The sequence below is a fragment of the Carlito syrichta genome, unplaced genomic scaffold (assembly GCF_000164805.1).
Source record: "Carlito syrichta isolate Samal-C Ts95f unplaced genomic scaffold, Tarsius_syrichta-2.0.1 Scaffold305691, whole genome shotgun sequence".
NCBI lineage: Eukaryota > Metazoa > Chordata > Mammalia > Primates > Tarsiidae > Carlito > Carlito syrichta.
This window is the reverse complement of record NW_007249787.1, coordinates 109,772-135,866: the sequence shown is the minus strand read 5'-3', so window position 1 is coordinate 135,866 and position 26,095 is coordinate 109,772. Positions and strand designations below refer to the sequence as shown.

General features: G+C 39.7%; 1 protein-coding gene and 1 pseudogene across 7 annotated transcripts in view; one reads left to right on the top strand and one right to left on the bottom strand.

Annotated features, from left to right (window-relative positions):
- LOC110596003 overlaps positions 1 to 1,253 on the top strand; it is a 1,852-nt pseudogene extending 599 nt beyond the window's left edge.
- Positions 1 to 26,095, bottom strand: part of ATXN2 (ataxin 2) — a 127,808-nt gene that overhangs the window by 55,065 nt on the left and 46,648 nt on the right. For 4 of the 7 annotated variants that reach the window (XM_021714660.1, XM_021714663.1, XM_021714661.1 and 1 more), the window contains exons 5-6: positions 7,429 to 7,443; positions 4,092 to 4,216 (exon numbers count right to left, since the gene is read on the bottom strand). In XM_021714660.1, coding sequence (XP_021570335.1) covers positions 4,092 to 4,216; positions 7,429 to 7,443 — 140 coding nt within the window. The remainder of the gene's footprint in view (positions 1 to 4,091; positions 4,217 to 7,428; positions 7,444 to 26,095) is intronic. The other 3 variants (XM_021714664.1, XM_021714665.1, XM_021714666.1) reach the window with 1 other exon arrangement.

Below are 26,095 nucleotides of genomic sequence, written 5' to 3'. Positions count from 1 at the left end.
AAAAAAAAAAAAAAAAAAGAAAAAGATATTTGTTGGTGGCATTAAATAAGATACTGGAAAACATCACCTGAGAGTTTGAGCTAGGCGCAGTGGCTCGCACCTATAATCCCAGCACTTTGGGAGGCTGAGGCAAGAGGATTGCCTGATCCCACAGGTTTGAGACCAGCCTGGGCAACATGGTGAGACCTCGCCTCTACAATAAATCAAAAAATTAGCTGGGCATGGTGGCACATACCTGTAGTTCCAGCTACTTGGAAGGCTGAGGCAGAAGGATTGCCTGAGCTCAGCAGGTCGAGGCTGAGGTGGCCATGAGCAGCGTGCCACTGTACTCCAGCCTGGGTGACAAATGATTCCAACTTAAAAAAAAAAAAAAAAAAAAAAAAGAAAGCCGGGCTCGGTGGCTTAGCTGTAATCCCATGCCTTTGGGAGGCTGAGGTGAGTGGATTGCCGGGTTCGAGACCCACCTGGGCAACTTGGTGAGACCTCATCCCTAAAATAAATAAAAAATGAGCCGGGCGTGGTAGTGCGCACCTGTAGTTCCAGCTACTCGGAAGGCTCACCGGAGCCCAGCAGGTAGAGGCTGCAGTGGCCGGGAGCGGCCACTGTACTCCAGTCTGGGTGACAGAGTGAGACTCCAACTCAAAAAAACAAAAAAACAAAAAAAAAGAGAGAGAGAGGGAGATTATTTTGAACAGTATGGGAAAACTGAAGTGACTGAAATAATGATTGAGGCAGTGTCAAGAAAGGGGGCTCTGCCTTTGTAACCTTTGAAGACCATGACTCCGTGGATAAAATTGTCATTCAGAAATACCATACTGTGAAGAAAGGAAAGCCTTGTCGAAGCAAGAGTTGGCTAGTGCTTCATCCGGTCAAAGAGGTGGAAGTGGTTTTGGAAACTTCAGTGGTGGTCATGGAGGTGACTTCAGTAGGAATGACAACACTGGTCATGGAGGAAACTTCAGTGGTCGTGGTGGCTTTGGCGGCAGCTGTGGTGGTGGTGGATATGGTGGTAGTGGAGATAGTTACAATAGATTTGGTAATGATGAAAGTAATTCTGGAGGTGGCGGAAGCTACGATTTTTGCAATTACAACAATACATCTTCAAATTTTGAACCTATGAAAGGGAAGACTTTGGAGGCAGAAGCTCTGGCCTCTTTGGTGGTAGACGTCAACACACTGCCAAACAGTAAAACCAAGGTAGCTCTGGTGTTTCCAGTAGCAATAGTAGCTACAGCAGTGGCAGAAGATTTTAATTGCTGCCAGGAAACAAAGCTTAGCAGTAGAGAAGAGCCAGAGAAGTGACAGGGAAGCACAGGTCACTACAGATTTGTGAACTTAGTGGTGGCAGCACTTAGCTGCTACAAAGAAGATATGCTTTAGTTAACACATGTATATGGACAAAACACTCGAGGACTGTATTTGTGACTAATTATACAGTAGATTATTTTAGTTTCTGTTTTGTGGAGAGTAAAAGCATTCCAACAAAGAGTTTTAATGTAGATTTCTTTATTTTTGCACTCATGCTGCTGTTTGCTAAATGTAATAGTCTGATCATGATGCTGGATAAATGTGTCTTAAAAAAAAAGAATCAACCATTCAGGTCAAGGGCTGAAAAATAATTCACCAGTTATTATTAATATCCAGTGCCTGGATAATCACTTATTTCTCTAATGTTTTCAACTCCTCTTTTAAACCTAACTAGTGAAAAGGGGTGAAATCTAGTACAGGGTCATCATCTATCCCTGAAGAGTGGATACAACATCATCCAAGCAATGCTGTTGGCAACCTCAATGCTAAATCTTGCTGCAGCCTCAAAGTTCACCTATCAACTATGGGTCTTTTTATGCTACTCCAGGTAAAACTGTAATATAATCTTACCACTAAAGCAATCCCTTTGGCCTAACATGTAGGCAGGAAATCATAATCACCTATGGAGGCTTTAAACTTAATATATGCTCTACGTTAAATATCCAGGAAAAAGTGAACACTTACAATACCAGTGATCATAAATAACTACTATTAACAATTTCTTGGGTATAATTCAAGACACACTCTATGTATACATAAGAATATGATCAGCTCTTTTAAAAAGATATTCAACTAGGAGCGTTGTTCTACAACTTGCATTTTCTTTTAACAAACCTTGATTATCTTTCCATATCAAAAAAAATTTTTGTTTTTGTCTTTTTTTGAGACACAGTCCTACTCTGTTACCCAGGCTGGTGTGCAGCAGCACGTTCACAGGTACTGCAGCCTCGACCTGTGGATTAAGGTGATCCTTTCACCTCAGCCTTCCAAGCAGCTGGAACTACAAGTATGCGCCTCATACCTGCCTAATTTTTTGATTTATTATAGAGATGAGATCTTGCCATGTTGCCCAGACTGGTCTTGAACCCGTGGGATCACAGCTCACTGCAGCTTCAACTTCTTGGGCTTAGGTGATCCTCCCACCTCATCCTCACAAGTAGCTGGGACTATAGGTGCATGCCACCACACTTGGCTAATTGTTTTGATTTTTGTGTAGAAACTATGTTGCCTAGGCTGGTCTCAAACTCCTGGGCGCAAGTGATTCTCCCTCCTTGGCTTCCCAAAGTACTAGGATTACAGTGAGCCATGGCACCCATCCAGTACTTTAAACTTTGATAACAATTGCCAGATTCTTTCCAGAAAACCTCTATCAATTTCTCCACCTCACTAACAGTGTAAAAAGAATCTCTATTTCCCTATATGTTCCATACAGGTGATGCACAGACTTAAGAACTGTTATATCAGGTTATGATTCTTTAAAGTTTGAAAATTAATAATGATATGTTGCCTATGCATTTTCAGTTTTATAACAAGAGATGAGGTCAAAGTAGGACATTTTAGGCTTCTTGCCTGAGGAAGAGAAGATACTTATTATTTATGCCTTAGACATCAAACACAGATTTGTTAATAATTACCTTTTTTACTCAATGAAAGATTCTTCATCCAATTCAAATTTTGCTACCTTAACACTCATTTTTGACAAGAGACTTTGCTTTGTATCTCTATGCTTTCTTTTTTTCTTTTCTTTTTTTTTTTTTGGAGTTGGAGTCTCACTCTGTCACCCAGACTGGAGTGCAGTGGCCGCTCCCGGCCACCGCAGCCTTGACCTGCTAGGCTCCGGCAATCCTTGCACCTCAGCCTTCCAAGTAGCTGGAACTACAGGTGTGCGCTACCATGCCCGGCTGATTTTTTTATTTACTGTAGAGATGAGGTCTCGCCAAGCGGGTCATGAACCCGCGGGCTCAGGCAAATCCACTCACCTCAGCCTCCCAAAGCACTGGGATTACAGGCTGAGCCACCGAGCCCAGCTTCTCTATGCTTTGTATACTAGAGTCTTCATTAAGCATTTCTTTGTGTGGGTTTTTTTTTTTTTTTTACAAAGGGTCTCACTGTGTCGCCCAGGCTGGACTCAAACTCCTGGACTTGAGACCCTCCCATTTCAGTCTCCTAAATAGCTGGGACCACAGACATGAGCCACTACAACCACTAAGCATTTCAGTTATAGATGATGCATTAAGAGAAAAGCAAAAATAATACATGACAAGAAGTATTTTAGAAGAGGAGGTTTCTGTGGAGAATGATCCCAACTTAAGACTGAGAAATTTGTGTACTGCTTTCATTTTAATGTAACCTAATTATTTATCTTAATAATGAGAGCCTTCTCTTCTTCAACCAAGAAGCCTAGTGTCCTACTTTGACCTCATCTCTAGGTAAAGCCCACAATTAACACACCACTTTTCTTAGGTTACCTTATTCTCTGCAGGGTTAAAGCAAAAGACACTGGTATTTTCGATGGTTTCCAATTTAAATCTGTAAGTTGCTTGTTGTGATTTATTTATCACAAAGAAGTACTCCTGCTTAACTCTTACAAGTAAAATAACAAAAATACATGTTCTTTATTTATTGCCTGGGAGAAAATCTCTATTTACACAACAAAACTGCTGCTCTAAATATATTCACTACAACAACAACAAAAACACTTAAATTAAAATCAAGTGACAGGATGTCATATGCATACCACATGGACCACAGAACCTGGTACTAATCACGAAGATTTTACTTACTACGTCGTTTTCCAAAGCTTCTAGTTCTTCATTGGTTGTAAGTTCACCTGCATCCCAGGGTTCCAAGTCCTTTTCTTTGTGTTCACCATTCACTTTAGCACTGATAGCAGAGTCAGTAAAAGCATCTGCAAAGGATGGTTTTGGTTCAAAGTTCATGCAACCAGACAACCAACTACACTAATACACACATGAATTAGCAACAAAGATGTATGCTAAAATATAATTATGAAAAGTGAATTTCACATAACCATTTAACTTAAAATCTAACAGAAAGATTTACTCAACATAAATTAATGAAAATCAAAGACAAATGCACTAAAGTAGAGGTAAATTTTAAAAACGTATGTATATAATGGCTATCTAAGCTGCTATAAAAAGAGTAATGTCAATTAACAGTATGCTTTCAAATTTAATTTAGTAAATCACATCACAGATAATGTTAAGCCACATGAAACAAAACGTATTGACACAATTCATTAAATTACATTGCAAGTATTTACCTTGTGTATTTCAGAAGTGAGCCACAGTATTTCTATAAATCCATGTAAAACATTATCTCTTGTTTAATGGATCCACTAATTAAACATACCTTCAGAGTACTTGCAGCCAAATATATGTAGACATTTAACTTTCCAAATCCATGGTCTATATGCAGTAGCTGGTAACCTAACATACTCTTGCCTTTGGTAAGTGAAGCCATCTAAGTGGGTCATTCCTTCCCAGAATCCACTTTTTCCTATAACCACTCTGCTATAAAGCTCAGGCCCTACAGTGTTATCTGTCTCCAGGAGGTTCAGGTGGCAGGCCTACCTGGACTTCCTATTAACATATTCTCACTTATTTGTGTCCTCTTCTCCTTTACTAATGTTATTGAAGCACACAGGCTTGTGAGATCAAACATGGCATTCACATGTCCAGCTGACCATACTGCTTCTTGGCAAAGAAAATATTCTCTAAGTGGGAGTTACACCCAACTAAATAAAGGTCTACTTGGGCAATGATAGCATTATGAAGTGCTTTGCAGATATACGCTTGCATTTAAATGGACCCACAAGGCAGCACCTACCATCAGCCAGGGAGTAATAGTTCTGCTTCTCTGGTTCTGCTGGGGAGTACAGGCTCCCAGACATTGTACCCTAGCCCTTACTGTAAGTTGACACCAAGAAAAGGGACGAATCGATAGCTAAACATACAATTCTCGTTCAAAGGAGACAATTTCAGAGGAATTTTTCACTTGGCACTGTTTCTGTAACTGTCACATGTCAACAGGTACAATGGGCAAGGTGATGCCATAATAAAAAACCCGAGTCAGTAAATTTAGGCATGGAACTTTAGCCCAGCTAATTAGGCATGGAAATGAAGCCTAGTTAATTCTAACCTCTTCTCATTCCAAACTACAGCAGGGTAGGTGTGGTGTGTGTGTGCATGCACACTAAGAAATACAAGTTATAATTGCACCTCTGGGCTTAGCTGCAGCTTCACCAACAGCACTGATTCCATTGCTAGCGACTCTAAGAGTCAAGAACATGCCAATGGAGATCCCCAGGGCAATGGGCCTCAGCTGTGGGTGAGATGGAGGAGTATGACTGCATTTTGCAAAAGAGGTCTAGAGGTTCTAAGAGATTAATGCTGTCCTCTCAACACTCCATCTTCAGCTGTTAGCCACTGTTGGCCCTAAAAGCCAGGTCTTATTTGATACTGACCTGAATCAAGCTCTATTCTACATCATCCTAAAGTTATGTGGATTTTCGGTAAAATCAATTTACTCATGTATATTTTCAAGAATCCAAAATATTTCAAGAAAATATCAAATAATTACTTGCATTAGGATCCTGAAATTCCTTTAATTATCAGAAAACTAGAAACAAAAAACTAGACTACAGGAAAATTCTAAACCAGTCAAGTTATCTTCTGTAACAAGCAACAAGACTGTTAATTTATATACAAGAGGCTGTTAATGTTTTAATCATACTAGTTTTTGGAAAGCACACATTTAAGTGAATAAAGCATTTATTTAGAGACCCAGCGGAAAGACAACACTCTTTATTCAAGATATTTAATCTCAACTCAGCTACAGATTTTCACATAACCACATAAATGTCTTTTTTCTCACTGCAGGCTGTGTGTGTGTGTGTGTGTGTGTGTGTGTGTGTGTTTAGAAAGACAAAGGACTCAGCCAATCTCAACTCAGCTACAGATTTTCACATAACCACATAAATTTCTTTTTTCTCACTGCAGGCTGTGTGTGTGTGTGTGTGTGTGTGTGTGTGTGTGTTTAGAAAGACAAAGGACTCAGCCAAGCCGTCTTCAAATCAAAAGATCCAAAAGCACACAAAAAATGGCTTCCATGTTATGGTACTATTCTGAACAACATTTTTTTAAAACTCCCAAATGAGAGCCAGTGTGGAAAGGCAACCAAGTGTACAACCTCAGGGACCCAGGCATTGTGTTAAGAGGCTATTACTAAGTATCCATTTTTGTTTCAACGCTACATTTTTATCTTAAATATTCTGTTTCCAATACTAATGGATAAAGAAATTAACTATTCACATGCTGTTACTTAGCAGTTTGGTTTTCTTTCAAGACAGAAATTAAGAAAAGGGAAAGCACAAACATGATTCTATAAAGAATGATACTCCTCGATTTTTAATTTTTTCTCAAAAGTATTTTTAAAGACCAGTAAAGGGTTTAGGGAAAGGTGTGCAGAAGTGGACAGTTAGCAAAAAATGAAGCATACTGTCAGGATGCTGGGGAAAACCCTGGTCTAAGGGCTATACTCAGGCCAACACTGTGTTGTTATTACAAAGAAACAAGATCTGGGCATCCATTCTGCACTGTTACCAATATTCACTAGTGTAAATTCTTTTTTTTTACTATTGTAAAATAAAATGCTAGACATTTTATTAATAGCGAAGTTTGAATTTGTTTTCTTCTTTCTTTTTTTAAAAAAAATTTTTTTTAAGGGACAGGGTCTCACTGTCAGCCAGACTGGAGTGCAGTGGTGCAATTATAGCTCACTGCAGCCTCAAATTCCTGGGCTCAAGCAATCCTCCCACTTCAGCCTCCTAAGTCACTGCAGTTACACATTTGAGCCAATGCATCCAGCAAGTGTGAATCTTCTCAAAACCATTGTTTTGGCATGAAATAGTACAACGTTGTAACCAGGATCCTTGTGAAGTTCAGAAAAAACTACAGGCAACTACTAGACTTCGCATGCAGATTTTACCAATGCCATAAGTCTAAGTATATTACTTTTCCATTATCCTCTGTGGTGAGAAACAAAAGCATTGTAAGAGCAAGATGCAAGAATACAAAGTGACTATTAGAAAAGTGTTACCTGTTTCTGAAGGAACTACAGGCAAAGAAAGAAAAAAGGAAAAAAACAATAAAAATCATCAGATGAGATGATAAAGACTTAGTTATTCATGTGTTTCAATTTACAAAAGACTCTAGAGGAAAAAAAATGTACAAAATTATGTCCTCTCCACCCACTCACCCCACCTCTATGTTACCCACACAGCAGGCTTTCAACACCTTCTCTTCCCATTCTGGACAGAAACATAATTATTTTGTGCCAGTGATGCCATCTGGTGGTGATCAGTAAAAAATGTCTGAACCAATGTGTTAACCTCTCTTGAGGATTCCCCAGTCCCATACCTAGGAATAGGGTAAGGATTCTGCTCTTCAACCTTTCCTCTTTTATTTTTTATTTTTATTTTTATTTTTTGAGTTAGAGTCTCACTCTGTCACCCAGGCTGGAGTGCAGTGGCATGCTCCAGCCACCGCAGCCTCCACCTGCTAGGCTCAGGTGATCCTTCTGCCTCAGTCTTTCAAGTAGCTGGAACTACAGGCATGCACCACCATGTCTGGCTACTTTTTTGATTTATTGTAGAGACGAGGTCTCGTCAAGTTGCCCAGGCTGGTCTCAAACCCGTGGACTTGCAAATCTCTCACCTCGGTCTCCCAAAGTGCTGGGATTATAGACATGAACCACCATGCCCGATCCTCTTCTACCTTTCATTAAACTGTCTCTGAAAAATCATTCAAACTTGTCTGAGAATTTTTTTTTTTTTAACTCAGGGTCTCACTCTTGTCATTCAGGCTGAAGTGTAATGGCACAATCACAGTTCACTGCAGCCTCAAACTCCGGGGCTCACGTGATCCACCTTCCATAGCCTCCTGAGTAGCTGGAATTACAGGCACATGCCACCACAGCTGGCTAATTTTTTCTGTAGCGAGAAGGTCTCTCTGTGTTGCCCAGCTGATCTTGAACTCTTGGGCTCAAGTAATTCTCCCTCCTCAGCCTCCCAAATTGCTGGGATTATAGGTGTGAGTCACCACGCCTGGCCACTGTCTGAGAAATTTTTAAAGAGCCAAAATAGTGGCCATATAAGCAAATTGCTAGCGTTACATTTTAAATAAATATAAACTTAAATATATAAAAACTGTAAAATGGCATAAAACTGGATGCAATAATAATCATTAACCTCAGACTTAACATTGGAAACCCTTAAATGTGCTTTCAGAAAAGTCTTCACCCAAATCTTCAGCTCCCCATTTCATCACTATTAAATCTATTTTTTCTCAAACATTAAAATTCTAAAAAAAAAATTAACTCAGGGTGGAACTGGCAGTTGAGGGAAACTGCTAGGGGAGGGAGGGGCATACCTCATCAACAAGGGTACCTGCATAATCAACGTTTGTATACCTAACCCTGAATAAACCCACATCTTTATAAGAAAAATTTTTTTAACTCAAATACATTGTTTCTATCAGTTATTATTACTGTGGCATTTTCACACATTCTTTTAAAATTTCTCATCATACATCATCAGTTATATGTGAACCAATCTATACACTGTAGAGTATCAGTTACAGTGGGTACCAACCTGGCAACTAAGGGAACATTTCATCATTTTTAACACTAACAAGTACCTACAATGTCATGAGTCTGGATGAGGCAGACACATTTGACTAGGACACAATCCCCACTTTTTCCTGCAGAAGCTCCCAGGTGTGGGAGAGTAGCTGCATACATGAAGCAAAACTGAGAATCTAATGTGATGAGTACTATAATAAAGAACAAAATTCTGAGGAACAAAAGTCTCTGGCTTTAGAAGTGACAGCTCATCTGGGTCTTCCAGAACAGAAGCAAAAATTAAGTAGGGGGGAAGTAAAGGGTTCCAGCATAGGCTACAGTAGCATTACAAATATGTTTACAGAACATCGCCTGAATTGTACACAAGCCCACAGGTTTCCCAGGGAAGTAGGTCTGAGAGTTAGAGGGGACATTATCTTTTTATTGTATACTCAGCTGCTCTAATTGAATTGTACAACACTATGAGCATATACTATACCATGTATTATACAGTAATATTAAGGAATACTTAAGAAAAACATGAAGAAACAAGTTGAAGATAAGAAACACAGTAAGGGTCCGGGGTATATCAGAACAACAAAACCAAAGGCACAGGTGAAGGCACCATCCTCAGGTGGGGGTGGGGTAGTGGGGTATGACAACAAAAGAGGACTGGGGAGGATGGGGCACAGGGAGTCTCTAGATTAGGGATTCTTAACCATTTTTTAAAAATCCATGGGCCCCTTCGGTTCTGCGGGAAAGCTTATGGACCCAGATTCAGAATGTATTTAAATACATAAAGTAAATAGAAAATCGAAGCCAAACAATTACAATGAAATGCAGTTATAAAAATCTAAAAAATAAAATCTGGCCAGGTGTGGTGGCTCATGCCTGTAATCCCAGCACTTTGGGAAGTGGAGGTGAGAGGATTGCCTGAGCCCAGGGAGTTGAGATCAAGACTTCATCTCTACAATAAATAAAAAAATTAGCCAGGCATGGTAGGACACCTGTAGTTCCAGCTACTTGGAAGGACCACCTGAGCACAGGAGGTGGAGACTGTAGCGACTGAATGTGCCACTGTACACCAGCTTGGATGACAGTGAAATTCCGGCTCATAAATAAATAAAATCTGTGGCGTAGTAATATTTATATGCTTCTGTATTAAGGCATTAAATAGTAAGATCTAACAATAGATCTAATAACTTCTGTAAATTTAAAAAGGTGATAAGCATAAATAATAATTCAAAGCTGCATGTAGTGGCTCATGCCTGTAATCTAGGCACTTTGGGAAGCTAAAGTGGGAGGGACCTGCCTGGGCCCAGAAGTTCAAAGCCAACCTGGGAAACATATGAAGAACCTGTCTCTAAAAATAACAACAATAATAATTTGAGATTTCCATAGTATCAAGTCACATGAAATTAACTGAGTTCTTCAGGTGCTTGATTCATAGATAATCACTAATGCTAATGGTTTGTTTCCTATATTTATACTGAAAAGAAAAGAAATGCTAAATTTCATTCAAAGGTTAGTGAAAATAAAGATGTAAACTTTCTTCATCTAAATTTATCAATGCCCCGAATACTTTCCACAACTCTTTGAGAAACCATGGATCTGGATTAGGACCTTGCCTACTTGTCCTAAAAAGCAGGGAGAAAGAGCTTTCTGCTGTGAATAAAGGAAATCAGTAAGGGATGGAAGGGGTGATCATTAAGGTTGAGGGGAAAAATAGTCTGCTGAGCTCTCCTGAAGCTCCAGCAAGAACTAGGAACCCTACATTCCTAACTAACCAGTATCCCAGTCACACACAGCAGGTTAGATACAGGAATGGACAGAGAAGAGTAAAAATGAAAGGCCAGGGAAGGGTCATATAAATGACTCGATTTTTCCATTTCAAAAAATGGAAGGGCAGGGGAGGGAATGAGCACCATGAGGGCAAGAAAAGAGAGAATGGTAAAGGTTGAGCTAGCTAAGGTCAGAGGAGACCCTGGAATGCATTCTGAAAGAGAAGCAGTTACAAGTGGCAACAGACCCATAAAAGCAGGTTGCTACAACACAATGGAGATGAAAGGGACTGAAGTAACAGTACTTAAGAAGCTGCCCTACAGTTGCTCTCAGTACACATGGGGAATTGGATGCAGCACCCCATAAGAATACCAAATCCGCAAATGCTCATGTCCCTGATACAAAATGGTGGTACTATTTGCATATAACCTATGCACATCTTCCTGTATACTTCAAATCATCTCTAGAGTACTTGTAATACCTAATACAAAGAAAATGCTATATAAATAGCATTATATTGTACTGTTGAGGGAATAATGACAAGAAAAAACAACTTTGTATATGTTCAGTACAGATATTCCCCTCTCCCCTCACACACATACTTTTTTGAGTCAGGGTCTTCACTCAAGGCTGGAGTGAAGTGCCATGATCAATTCACTGCAGCCTCGACTTCCTGGACTCAGGCGATCCTGCCATCTCAGCCTCCAAGTAGCTGGGACTACAGACATACACCAACATGCCAAGCTAATTTTTTTAGAAAATTTTGGTAGACGAGGTCTTGCTAAGTTGCCCAGGCTGGTCTCAAACCCTTGGGCTCAAGCAATCCTCCCACCTCAGCCTCTGAAAGTGCTGGGATTATAGGATTGGGCAACCACACTCGGCCCCCCATACACTTTTCATTCATGCTCAGCTGAATTCACAGATGTGGAGCCCAAAGATATGGGCGACCAACTGTATTTGTAAGTCAACATTTGAAGACACAAAAAACTATGAGAAGCTTGAATGCATTCCAAAAGTATATACCTCTCTATTTTAAACACCACGATGTTTAAAAGTTAGATTACAAATTACACGAGGCAGTAGCACTTTCCTATTAAAAAATACAGGAGTGGCCGGGCTCAGTGGCTCAGCCTGTAATCCCAGAACACTGGGAGGCCGAGGGGAGTGGACTGCCTGAGCCCGCGCATACAAGATCCGCCCAGGAAACTTGAGGAGACCTCATCTCTATAATAAATCAAAAAATTAGCCGGGCGTGGTAGCGCGTGCCTGTAGTTCCGGCTACTTGGAAGGCTGAGGCGGAAGGATCGCTGGGGCTCAGCAGGTTGAGGATGCGGTGACCAGGAGGGTGCCACTGCACTCCAGCCTGGGTGACAGAGTGAGACTCCAACACACACACACAAAAATGCAGGAGTCAACATACTGCTCATTTTAAAAGACCACAACTGTCTTCTCAGTAATTGTAATTCTGGACCTATCAGGCAGAACTATTTAATGTTTAAAATGTCAGAAGTGGTTTGATACACTACAGAGGTGACAATTATAAAACCACAAACTTCAAGTCTATGACGTTAGATATCTAAAAAAAAGCTAGTCCCAAGGTTTTCCCTTCAACTGGAAACTTTTCAGAAGAGAATGAATGAGAGGAAGAGCTGGAGTAAGGATCGGAACAAAATACAGGTCCATCCTGACTTCACGCACGGTAGGGTTGGGACAGGAAATCAAAATCGATCCCTGCACGGCATGTACCCACAAAGCAGTCAAGAGAGTCTTCCCTGTTGTAATTGCTTCTTGTCCCAGCAACGGAAATTTTCAACCAAACACCTGTCTTTAAAAGTCATTTGTAGGCCCAGTGCAGATGCTCACACCTGTAATCCCAGCAATTTGGGAGGCAAAGGTGAGAGGAATGCCTGAGCCCACGGGTTCAAAACCAGCCTGGGTAACAAACATGGCAAGACCTCATCGATACAATAAATCAAAAAATTAGCTGGGTGTGGTGGCACACAACTGTGGTTCCAGCTACTTGGAAGACTGAGGTAGAAGGATCACCTGAGTCCAGCAGGTTACGACTGTGGTGGATGTGAGAATGGCACTGCATTCCAGCCTGGGTGACGACAGTGAGACTACAACTCAAAAAAAGAAAAAAAGTCATCTGCATAAATAAAAGCCCTTAATAGCAAAACTATGGCTATTCAGCCTATGGGAAGTGTTACCGTAAAGAACATGCTAGTGAACAAGAGATCTAACACCTCACATTTAGTAGGACAGGACAGACTCTATCTAAAACAAAAGTACAAACAAAAGTCAAATGTTGAAATTCCCAAGTTTTAAACAAAATTTTAAATGATTTTTTTTTTAATTCTTACCTTAATAGAACAGGATATCATTTTTCCAGAGAACAATCACCTAATTATATCTTTGACTCTAGGACACTTGACATGGTAAATGAGTTTTGTGACCCACAGGTAGAAAAGGGGTTGCTTTTACCCTGATTAGCAGAAAAATAATATAAATGAATCTCTAAGGTAAGGTATCTTTTAATCCTATGACTTCAAACTGAACCAGTGAAACTGATTCCATAATACTATTCTTCACAAATGGATACAATAAGTAACTAGATAAGAATTCAAGTATGTGCGCATGTTTAACACACATAAGAACTACAGCAAATTATTTTAAAAGGCTCTCAAATAGCTTGTATGCATGCTTTAATACTTCATTCCTTTGTCTGTACTTAAGACCTTTTCTGACTTTTGTGAGAATCAAATGGGCTTTATTTTCAAAGCTAACATTTTTTGTATTTCAAAAGGGTATTAAAATGCCTACTAGAAGCAATCTTCTGTCAGAAAAATATGCTTTGAATATGTCATGCTGTAGGAAGGTGATTTTTAGATTTGGCTAGGATTAATTGCTTTCTCGAGTCTTCCCTCAACCTTCCCCAGGTTAAAATACAATTCTAATCATTGTCTATGGTAATATGTCTATGTAAGAAGAAAAAAACAAAGCCGGGCTCGGTGGCTCAGCCTGTAATTCCGTGCCTTTGGGAGGCTGAGGTGAGTGGATTGCCTGAGCCCGCGGGTTCAAGACCCGCATGGGCAACTTGGTGAGACCTCATCTCTACAATAAATAAAAAAATCATCCGGGCATGGTAGTGCGCGCCTGTAATTCCTGCTAATTGGAAGGCTGAGGCGAAAGGATCGCCGGAGCCCAGCAGGTCGAGGCTGCGGTGGCCGGGAGCGGCCACTGCACTCCAGTCTGGGAAACAGAGTGAGACTCCAACTCAAAAAAAAAAAAACAAAACCTGTTTTTTCTTGGCGTGGGTCTAATAAGTATAAAAATATATTTTTAAAAATTTTAAGTCAATCGAAGGAATAAATATATGTTGAATACCTATTATCTGTAAGTAGCTGTAGATTAGATACCACAAGGGACATAGCGCCTCAATTCTGTAAACATGTTTCCTAAACTCCAGACAATTTTACTGCATCAGGAGAGACAAAATATACTGATGGAAAGATATCACACACTGCTTTGTGAAGCCGAGCATTCAGTACATGAGGCAGACCACACTGGTTCTCCAACTGTGCTTCATGGAACTCTACTGATCCAGGGTACCCCAGCAGATGGAGAAAACTGAGTAGCTAAAGGTTCTAGGACACCTGCTCTCTTCTTGCCCCAATGCCCTATTTTAACTGGGAGTCAGCACGGGATTTCATTAGAAAAGAAAAGGACAGCTGGGCACAGTGGCTCATGCCTATAATCCCAGCACTTTGGGAGGCAGAGGCAAGAAAACTGCCTGTGTCCAAAGGTTCGAGATTAGGCTGGGCAACTTGGCAAGACCTCGTCTCCACAATACATAAAAAAAACTAGCTGGCTGCGGTGGCACACGCCTATAGTTCCAGCTACTTGGAAGGCTGAGGCAGAAGGATCATCTGAACTCAGGATATTGAGGTTGTGGTGGCCATGAGTGTGCCACTACGCTCCAGTCTCGGCAAGAGTGACACTCCTACTCAAAAAAGAAAAAGAAAAAAAAGATGTATTTTGTGCAAAAAATAAAGCATCAAGTTTAATAGCCATTGTTACAGGCAATAAAAATAAACCACAGTGAGCAGAGAAGGTCAGAGAAGACTTTAAAGGAAAGAAGACTTGAGATTGTCTTGATAAAGTGCCTAAAATTCTAGTGAGCAAGGTTGATTTTTAAAGTGGAAAGTAAATCCAAAGTAAAAGAAACAAGCTCAGAGTTGGTGATGGAAATGTCCAACCTGCAGGAAATGCCAACTTGAGTCAAGAAATGAATTAATATTGGGGGATAACGAGAGATAAAGTTGAAAAAGAGAAGCTCCATTGGGAAGGGCCTTGAATGCCAAGGTATGGCATCTCAACTTTATTCTGTAAGTACTTTGCACAAGGGATGGGATGATATAATAAATGTCTACAGATTTCTTTTTGTTTTCTTTTTTTTTGAGTTGGAGTCTCACTCTGTCGCCCAGGCTGGAGTGCAGTGGCACATTCATGGCCACCCCAGCGTCGACCTGCAGGGCTTAGTCAATCCTTCCGCTTCAGCCTTCCCAAGTGGCTGGAACTACAGGTGCGCACTACCACGCCTGGCTAACTTTTTGATTTATTGTAGAGATGAGGTCTTGTCATGTTGCCCAGGCTGTTCTCGAACACGTGGGCTAAAGCAAGCCCCTCACAGGGATTACAGGCTTGAGCCACTGCACCTGGCCTTACAAATTTCTTAACACCAATGTCCAAGGTTGTCTGAAAATTAGAAACCTGGAGAAAAAGTGAATTAGAAAATACAACAATGTCTGACACAAAGAATCAGAGGGAGCAGAAAAAAAAAAAAATGCAATGGGACATTACAAAGGAAAAGTTTAGAGGGCAAGGTAAAAAGAAAATAATTTTATTCCCAAACTTAAGTCAAAAGTAACTTTGCATCTGTATTATTTCACTTCAAAGAAAAGAATGGATGAAAAACATGTGAATCCTTTTTGGAAGTGCACTATCATGGAACGGAAGAATAAATCCAGCTAACTAAGCCTAGCCTCTATGACTCAACCTGTAATAGGTATTTTGCATATCCATCCTTGTAGCTGAATAACCAATCATCCTACTTTATCATTTGTTTCAAAGGAAGAAAAGTTTTTGCTTTTATCTCCTGAAGAAGGTTCATAAAATAATGATACTTTGAAACCACAAAAAAACACAATAAAAATCTAACCCCCAAATATAATAATTACAAAGCTTTTCTGGATATTAAACAGAAGGAATCTTACAAGGCAGACATTATAAATGACTCTGGATCTCAGTGGAAAATTAATAAATCAGCAAATAGTGGCAGAACAGCCACACTTGAAGTGTGGCTCAAAGTTTAATGTCTATCCTTCTAAGAGTCAAAAGAAAGATTTACTTCAATATAATAGCAAAAAAAAATGCTCCAATCTAAAAACAAATTAAGAAAAAAATTTAATTTACACTAGAATCCAAAAGAATAAAATACTTAGGAATAAGCTAAAAACTTGTACCCTTAACACTACAATACATTTTGAGGCCCGGTGTGATAGCTTGTACCTGTAATCTCAGCACTTTATGAGGCTGAGGCAGGAGGATCGCTTGAGGCCAAGAGTTCAAGATCAGCCTGAGCGACATAGTGAGACCCTTTCTCTATTTAAAAATTAAAATTAAAAAAATATTTTTGAAAGAAAATGAAGCCAGGCTCAGTGGCTCAGCCTGTAATCCCGCGCCTTTGGGAGGCTGAGGTGAGTGGATTGCCTGAGCCCACGGGTTCGAGACCCGCCTGGGCAGCGAGACCTCATCTCTACAATAAATCAAAAAACAGCCGGGCGTGGTAGTGCATGCCTGTAATTCCGGCTACTCGTAAGACTGAGCCAGAAGGATCGCCGGAGCCAAGCAGGCAAGGCTGCAGTGGCCGGATGCGGCCACTGCACTCCAGTTTGGGCAACCGAGTGAGACTCCAACTCAAACAAAAAAAAAGAAAGAAAATGAAGATGACCTAGATAAATAGACATCCCAAGTTATTGGAATGGAAGACTTAATATTGTTAAAATGGCAGTATTCCCTAAATTTATCTACAAATGCAATGCAATCTCTATCAAAATCCCAGCCTGAACAATTTGGTGAGACCTCGTCTCTACAATAAATCAAATTAGCTGGGCATGGCGACGCATGCCTGTAGTTCCAGCTATTTGGAAGGCAGAGGTAGAAGGATCGCCTGAGCCTAAGAGGTCAAGGCTGTGGTGGCCATGAGTATGCCACTGCACTCCAGTCTGGGCAAGAGTGAGACTTCTACTCAAAAAAAAAAAAAAAAAAAATTGCTGTTTGCTATTTATTGTAGTTCACTTCAAAATCAGCTTAACATAATTTTTTAAAAATTTAAACTCACCAACGAGGATCCTCTGAAAGGTGAGTGAAGGTCAACAGTCCACCTTCCACAGAATCAAATATACAACAAATTCTACAGCAAAGCCTGACTGGTTTAAAACCACCAAGAACAAGAAAAAATGTGGAAACCCACTTCATGAACTCTGTTGTATTTACAAAACAATGTGATTGATTCCACAAAATACTAGAATTCTATCTAATTCTCATACTATCTCCAAAAAAGATCAAAAGAAGTCTTAACAAGGATACCAGTAGAAAGGTAGTTTATGGGCTATCAGCAAGTAAACATTTTGTTTTCAGCTTCTTCATTAGGATCCTGGCTCAGGAACCCATTTAAAAGAAGGAGGGCAGGGTGCAGTGGCTCACGCCTATAATCCCAGCACTTAGGGAAACCAAGGTGAGAGGTTTGCCTGAGCCCACTGGTTGGTAAGACCTCATCTCTACAATAAGTCAAAAAATTAGCCAGGTGTGGTGGTGCATGCCTATAGTTCCAGCTACTTAGAAGGCTGAGGTGGAAAGATCACCTGAGCCCAGCAGGTCGAGGCTGTGGTGGCCGTGAGCATGCCACTGCACTCCAGCTTGGGCGACAGAGTGAGAGACTCCAACTCAAAAAAATAAAAAATAAAGGAGAAGGAGGAAAGGAGGAACAGTTATCTGAAAGAAATCTGTGCTGTCTCTAAGTGTGAAATTTGCCTAATCACTGATTAAATACTTCCTTATAAAACATATTGTTTTCAGCTCAAAAGTTAAAGAAAAAGGAAAAGGTAAAACAAAGTGATTCTGTAGAAAAACCAGGACTAAAAAAGTAAAACCAGATAGGTTCAGGAATCAAAAAAGAATTTGGAAACTGGAATGCCAATACTATTAGCCAAGAACAGTGTAGTCTTTTTACAACAACTTACTCTCAAACTTATGGCAAAAGTGTTCAAAATTAGGTTAAGGAAACGTCAGTAAAATGAAATTAATTCCAATTCTTACAGTGTACAAACATCTCTGTTTCCCTGGAAAATACGTAAAATATTTTACAGATTCAGACTGTTTTTTTCTACTATAAATCAGAAGAACAACTGTTCAAGTACACACGCTCACTTAATCCTCTGAGCCAGGACTGACCTGGGGAAAAAAACAATCAACTTCTATTTGTAGTCTGATAAAACCAAAATTAAAACGGAAACAATTTACCCACAATCCTTCAATGTCTTGCTTTATTTCTAGTTTTAAATCATTTTCTATGCATAAGACTCCAGTGAGATTGTGCAAGGCAAGAGGAAAAAAATAAAATTAAAACCAGACAGTAAGTTGGGCTCGGTGGCTCAGCCTGTAATCCCACGCTTTGGGAGACTGAGTTGAGTGGATTGCCTGAGCCTGAGGGTTCAAGACCCTCCTGGGCAACTTCGCGAGACCTCATCTCTACAATAAATCAAAAAAATTAGCTGGGTGTGGTAGGCACACCTGTAGTTCCAGCTACCTGGAAGGCTGAGGCGGAAGGATCGCCGGAGCCCAGCAGATCGAGGCTGCAGTGGCCACTCCCGGCCACTGCACTCCAGTCTGGGTGACAGAGTGAGACCCCAACTCAAAAGAAAAAAAAAAAAACCAGACAGTAAGTATACTACCAATACACAATATTCCCAATAAATTGTCTTACAGAAAATGTCCTGGACTCATTTAAATTACTTATCTACTAAGGAGCTCAAGAACGCTACTTATTTTTCCCTAAACCATTCAATAACAGACTGTTAAGTGTCTTCCAATTCCCTCACTACTGCCAGGTAGTAATAATATCTCTCACTTTTATCATTCAGCAAAAATTGATAGATGACAAAATATATTTCACTGCTTTGAAACTGCATTTCTTTGATTATAAGTGAAGTGGGCCACCTTTCTATATTCACTGCCATTTTCAAAACTTCTTTTTTTCTATGTTTCTCAGTTTATAACAGGTCTTCTAAAACGTATAGTACTCTTGGACACATCCATGTCTAATTTTTTAATAATCAAGTATATCAATCTTTTACTTTATAATTTTTTGCCTTGGCAGACATGCATATAAAGTCCTTCTCTACTCAAATTATAACAATTCATAGATTTGCTTCTATTTTCTAAACGTTTTGGGTCTTTTTTCAGCAGTTCTCTCTTTAATCCATTTAGATTTTATTTTGGTGATCAGTGTGAAGTAGGAATTTAATTTCCCCCAAATGTCCCAACATCATTTTTTGAATAACTCATCTTTACTCCAGATTTAAAGTTCTATCTTTACCATTTATTAACACAATACTCACATACATTGTCTGTTTTAGATTCTCTATACTTTGCCACTATGACAATTACATTTTAATTCTAACACATTTCAACATTCAGTAGGGCAATTCCTCCTTTTTCTCCCTCTAATAGAAAAAATGCATTTAAAAAAATATAGAAAAAATTTTCTTATAGAAAAAAGTTATTTAAAAAATTATGGAAAAAAACTTCCAAGATTTTTCTGTTAACACATATAACCTAATAAACTTTGTAATCATTTTGTCAATTTCTACAAAAAGGAAGATATTATCTTGAGAGATTTATTTGAGGACAACTGACAACTTTACAGTATTAAAAATTTCGATTCATGGCTGGGCTCAGGGTTGGGCTCGGTAGCTCAGCCTGTAATCCCAGCACATTGGGAGGCCGAGGTGAGTGGATTGCCTGAGCCCATGGGTCCGAGACCAGCCCTGACAACTTGGCGAGAACTTGTCTCTACAATAAATCAAAAATTAGGCCAGACTTGGTGGCTCAGTCTGTAATCCTAGCACATTGGGAGGCCAAGGCGAGTGGACTGCCTGAGCCCACAGGTTTGAGAACAGCCCAGGCAACTTGGCGAAACCTCATCTCTACAGAAAAAAAAAAAAATTTCCATTTAGAACATGGCATGCTTCTCCACTTAGCAAATTCTACTTTTGTATCCTTAAGTAGTACTTCTAAAGTCTTCAATTTATCCACATATCCTATGTTTACTTCTACACTTCAAATTACACTCGTATATATCTCAAATCAAATCACCTCACTCTTATTAGTACTACACAATACTCATTATTATTTGTCCAAATAAAATTCTACTTTATAGTAGAGGTTTTTGTTTATCTGTTTTTTATTTTGTTTTATTTTTAATAAATGAAGAGTTAGTTATCGCACTGATTTTAGCAAACACATAATATAGCAGGGAATTTCTATATGCTCTAAAAATGTATAAAAAACATAACTGGAATAAATGGAAGAAGACCATATCTTATAAATATGTAATACTTTTATACTACTATGTACCACAAACTACTCTTTTAGCTTTCCATTGCCTAGTTTCAGGCCACCTGCTGATTTCTTTTCATCTCAATAATCTTTGGACCACCTACAGATTGACCTCAATGAATGCTTATCTCCATCTACTACTTGGCCCCAGCATGAACACATATCCATCTCTTAATAAGTCACAGCAAAGTTGAGGCAGTATATTTTCTAATATTTCAGTTCTAACACAAGATTACTATAACGCTAAGTTACTTAGAGCTACCTCACTAGAACAGCAACCCCCTTTCTGGCCTAGTGATCTGGATAACTTCTAGCCACAAGACAGCCTACATATCCATCTGTTTATCTACCACAGGGTACCTCCAAGGATAGGCTGTCCATCCTGATCACTGCCTGGCTTTAGTGCTGCCTGCCTGTCCAACTTTAGCACTTCTCACCCATCGACAGAGACTACCACTCCCAGCTACAAGAATGTGCCTATTCAGCTGCAGGGCTGTGGCCTACCCACCCTAGTAGGGCATCATCCATGAATGAATTTGGAACATATTTAGACTTAGAATCCAAGGCTTCACAGGCCATAACTTGCTCTGGGATCTACCTCTTCCTTAGATTACTGATACAGCATTTCTATTATCATGCCCTTCAGAAGAAATTCCTGTCTGTTAATCATACTGTGTTACTGATACCCTATCAGACCAAAAAGACAACCACATCAGAACACAATAATGTAACACTAGAATAAAACAATCTGTAGGATTTTGTTTCTCGCTGCTCTCTAAATACACTTTTTTTCTCCAAACTCCTCTAACTACTACAATCTATACAATTCTTCAAATCTCTGACTCCATCTGGAATTCAATGTCCCAAAATTCAACATTCCATTTTTCTTAAATTATTTCACATGGTTTAGTTTTTCCCAACCCTAAAAATGTCTAGAGCAGGGCTTCTCTATATACAGTACATGAACTCCCTGAAGAAACTGTGAACACCATCAAATTAAATGCAAACGTCTCTGTGTTTTTATGTTCCCTAGGGTGAGGGCATACAGTTTCACTAGGTTCTCAAAAGGGACTCAAAATAGATTCTTGTATTGCTCTGTACTGTCCATAGCAACAAACACAGCAATGAACATATTCCAGAGCCCTGTAAGTCTTTGTTGGGTGGTTGTACACATAAGATCCTTTACGTTTTCACTCTCTACGTAAAATAATGCATCTTTAAAAGTATATTAAGGTATTAAATCTTTTGTATTCAAACGTATTTACATTGAGCCCATACTGTGGGCAAAAACACCACACTAGACCATGAGAATAAAAAATAAAAGAGAGTTGCCAAGCAAAAGGAGCTCAAAGTATAGCAGAGGGAGGGATTTATATATGATAGCTAAAATTATGACAACGTATAAGCGAGTATCATGAGGCAAGACCACTGGGCAAAGAAACAAACACTGGGAACACAAACACATTTAAGGGCAGTGTAAAGGAAAAGAAGTCTAGGAATGAGGTAGGGAAGAAATGATCACTAAACACAAGAAATACAGAAGAGTGAGTTCTGAAGGAGGGTGAAACCCACAGTGTCAAGTGCAGCAGTAAAGACAGAAAAACAGTCCAAAGGACCTGGCAATTAGAGGTTAATAGTAGCCTCAGGCACGATAATAGCTAAAAGAATTCAGAATAAAAAGGGATTCTTTTTAGGATGAGGGGGATGTGAATAGGTTTTCAGACTAAAGAGAAGAAGAAAGTAGATAGGGAGAGGTTGTAGAGTGCAGAAACAGAGGTGGTATAAAAGAACAACAGAGTAGATGGGAGAGGGTCAAGGGCATGATGGAAGTTGGCTTAAACATCCTCTACTAAAATCAGAGAAAAAGAAGAATGACAGCAAGGAGAAAGATAAATTTATAGATGAGGGAGGGAGCTAGTAGTTCAAGGATGGAGACCTTTCCCATTAACTAATTTTCTCATTATATGATTTTTCACTAAATGTGACAAAGGGTCTGACAAGCAAAAGTAATTCTTCGGAATAAATTCAACTAGAATGGTCACAAGTAAGGAACAACATGATATTATACAATATTAGAGCCAAAGCATGAATTTAATCACAAATTTAGGCACAAAACATTTTCTGTGTTATTTCACTAAAACCAGTATAGCATTAACAGCCCCAAATGTAACAGAAAAAAATGTTTAGGCCATGGGTTGGCAAACTTTTCTGTAAAGGGTCAAATAGTAAAATTTTGTCACTTTGCAAGTCATACAGTCTGTTACAACTACTCAACTCCCATCACTAGAGCATGAACGCAGCCATAGACATGGCACAAATGCATGGGAATAGCTGTGTTACAATAAAACTTTATTTACTGATGAGTGAATTTACTGACCCCTGTAATCTAGGGGAGAATACTACAAATGAAATGAAGCAGTAGGAAGAGGAATGAAGAACAAAGGAAGAGGGAAGTGGAAGAAAAATCACAGAAGTAACATACAGTTGAGCTAGTGTGACTAAATCAAAGAGCAAAACAAAGATAAAAAGCAACAGGAAGAACTGAGAGAAAAATGAAGGCAAAAAACACCAGAGAAAGGATAACTGGAATGAAATTGGATATCAAGTACAACACATGCAGAGATTAATAGGCAAATTCCAAGGTAAATAGATGCAAAGCCAAACGCAGCTGAATGCCAAAAAATAGTTGATGGCAAAATGAAGAGAAGAAAATGAGAGCATCCCAAATCTGTCTGCACTGGAATTCAAATAAAGGATAAAACACAACACTAATTTTTCAATGATAATCTCATGATCTATTCTAATTATGTGTATGCCAGACAGACCCAGGTGATAAGATGTAAAACTGCTTTCATTTTGTTAATAAATAAACTGGCACACGTATGACATTCAAGAGATCAAATAAAACTTACTAATCATATCAAAAGAAGATACTACTTCTACACCTCTTAATTATTTACATATATGCACGAGTATGATAACTTTTCAATTTTATTGAAATCATGCTTGGTGTGGTGGCTCTCACCTTTAATCCCAGCACTTTGGGAGGTGGAGGTGAGAGGACTGCTTGAGCCCACGGGTTAGCCTGGGCAACACGGTGAGATCTCATCTCTACAATAAATCAAAAAAATTAGCTCAGTGTGGTGGTGTGTGCCTGTGGTCCCAGCTACTTGGAAGGCTGAGGTGGAAGGATGGCCTTAAGCCCAGCAGGTTCAGGCTATGGTGGCTGTGAGCATGACACTGCACTCCAGTCTGGGAGACACAGTAAGACTCCAAATCAAAAAAAAAAAAAATTTTTTTAATTGAAATCAATTAAGTTAGCATCACGAACTTAAAAGTCACAATGAACTTACTCACTTTAAAAGATTTTCTGAGCCGGGCTCTGTGGCTCAGCCTGTAATCCCGCACTTTGGGAAGCTGAGGTAAGTGAATTGCCTGAGCCCGCGGGTTCGAGACCTGCCTGGCCAACTTGGTGAGACCTCATCTCCACAATAAATCAAAAATTAGCCGGGCGTGGTAGTGCATGCCTGTAGTTCCAGCTACTTGGAAGGCTGAGGCGGAAGGATGACCTGAGCCCAGTAGGTCGAGGCTGCGGTGGCTGGGAGCAGCCACTGCACTCCAGTCTGGGTGACAGAGTGAGACTCCAACTCAAAAAAAAAAAAAAAAAGATTTTTCTGGCTGAGCGCAGTGGCTCAGCCTGTAATCCCAGCACTTCGGGAGGCTGAGGTGAGAGGATTACCTGAGCCCTGGGGTTCTAGACCAGTTCGGGCAACTTGGCGAGACCTCGTCTCTACGATAATTAAAAAATTAGCTTGACGTGGTAGTGCGTGCCTTAGTTCCAGCTATTTGGAAGGCTGAGGCGGAAGGATAGCCTAAGCCCAGCACGTCAAGGCTGTGGTGGCCGTGAGTGTGCCACTGCACTCCAGCCTGGGCGATAACAGTGAGACTCCAACTCAAAAAAAAAACCAAAAAAAACAAGCTGAAGATTTTTAAAAAGGAAGGAATCTTGAATGCCATAATAATGTGCATCTTATATTGCCCAGGATTATTATTATTTTTAACTTGGCTTTACTGGTGAAGGAAATGCTTTAATGTCAATGCAAATCAATTAGAAGACAGTTCAGCTAAACAACAAACTAGGCCATGTAACTTGTGTCACTACAGCATAATGTTAAGAATATGAGTTGGAGTTGAAAAGCTAAGTTTGCCCTCACTTTACCAAGTTACTTAAATATGTCTCCATTTTCAAATCTACAACATGTGAATAATAATCATTCACACTTCAGAAAGAAGCTGTGATGATTAAATGAAAAGCTACATGAAAAACCTTAGCATAGAGTTTGACATGTAGAATATGTACTCAAATTTTAGTTAATATTATCAATCTTAAGAACGTGGCAGTAATATTACAGAAGAGAATTATAAGACAGAGCTCAGAAAGGAAGTAAACTTCTCTCTTCTTTTTGGAAGCTACAATGTCATATTAGTATTTTCATTTTTATCATTTGATCACATTTTTTTTCTTTTAGACTTTCTTTTTTTAATTTATTTTTAGAGATAGGATTTTGCTCTGTCATCCAGGACAGAGTGCAGTGGCACAATTATGATTCACTGCAGCCTTAAACTCCTGTCCTCACACCATTCTCCTACCTCAGTCTCCCAAAGTGCCGGGATTACAGGTACCAGCCCACACACCCAGCCATTCACTTCTATCATCCTTTAAAAAAAATGAATTCATCTATCCATTTAAGATGTAAGAAAGTAATATCAAATGATACCAGCAGAGACTATTTCAGATAATCTCTACTTCTGAGCCAGGAAGGGCACTGTAAGACAATGAAAGAAAGCACAAATTATTAAGGCCTACAGAACAGAGCCACTCCTTAGATCTCATCAGATGAAACTGTGGCTCACATCTCTGACTGCACCTCATGAAACACATGCCCAGAGTCTCAACCAGGCTAGTTATAATTAAGCCAGGATCTCTACAAATGAGAACTGGACATTTTTTAAAAATGTGAACCCAGCATTAAGAAGCATTCATTAAACCTAACTTCCTTTACTTGAGATCAGAAATCTGAGGCTCAGCCAGGCTTGGTGGCTCAGCCTGTAATCCCACGCTTTGGGAGGCTGAGGTGAGTGAATTACCTGAGCCCACGGGTTCGAGACCCGCCTGGCCAACTTGGTGAGACCTCATCTCCACAATAAATCAAAAATTAGCCGGGCGTGGTAATGCGCGCCTGTAGTTCCAGCTACTTGGAAGGCTGAGTAGAAGGATCGCTGGGGCCCAGCAGGTTGAGGCTGCGGTGACCAGGAGCATGCCACTGCACTCCAGTCTGGGTGACAGAGTGACACTCCAACTCAAAAAAAAGAAAAGAAAAAAAAAAAAAAACCCCCCCAAAAAAGGAAAAGAAATCTGAGTCTCTAATACAAAATAAAAATCTAAAAACAGTCTCAAAGGTTTTTAATTTTTGCCATTAATAAAAACCATGCTAATAAATAACTCTAAAACAGATTTCTCCGTATTACTAGTGTTTCAGAATCATACTACTATAGAGAGGGCAACTTCTTAAGAGACCTGACATCCTAAACACAACTTAATATTGTTTTCATGGCCAGGCTCGGTGGATCAGCCTGTAATCCCAGCACTTTGGGAGGCCGAGGTGAGTGGATTGCCTGAGCC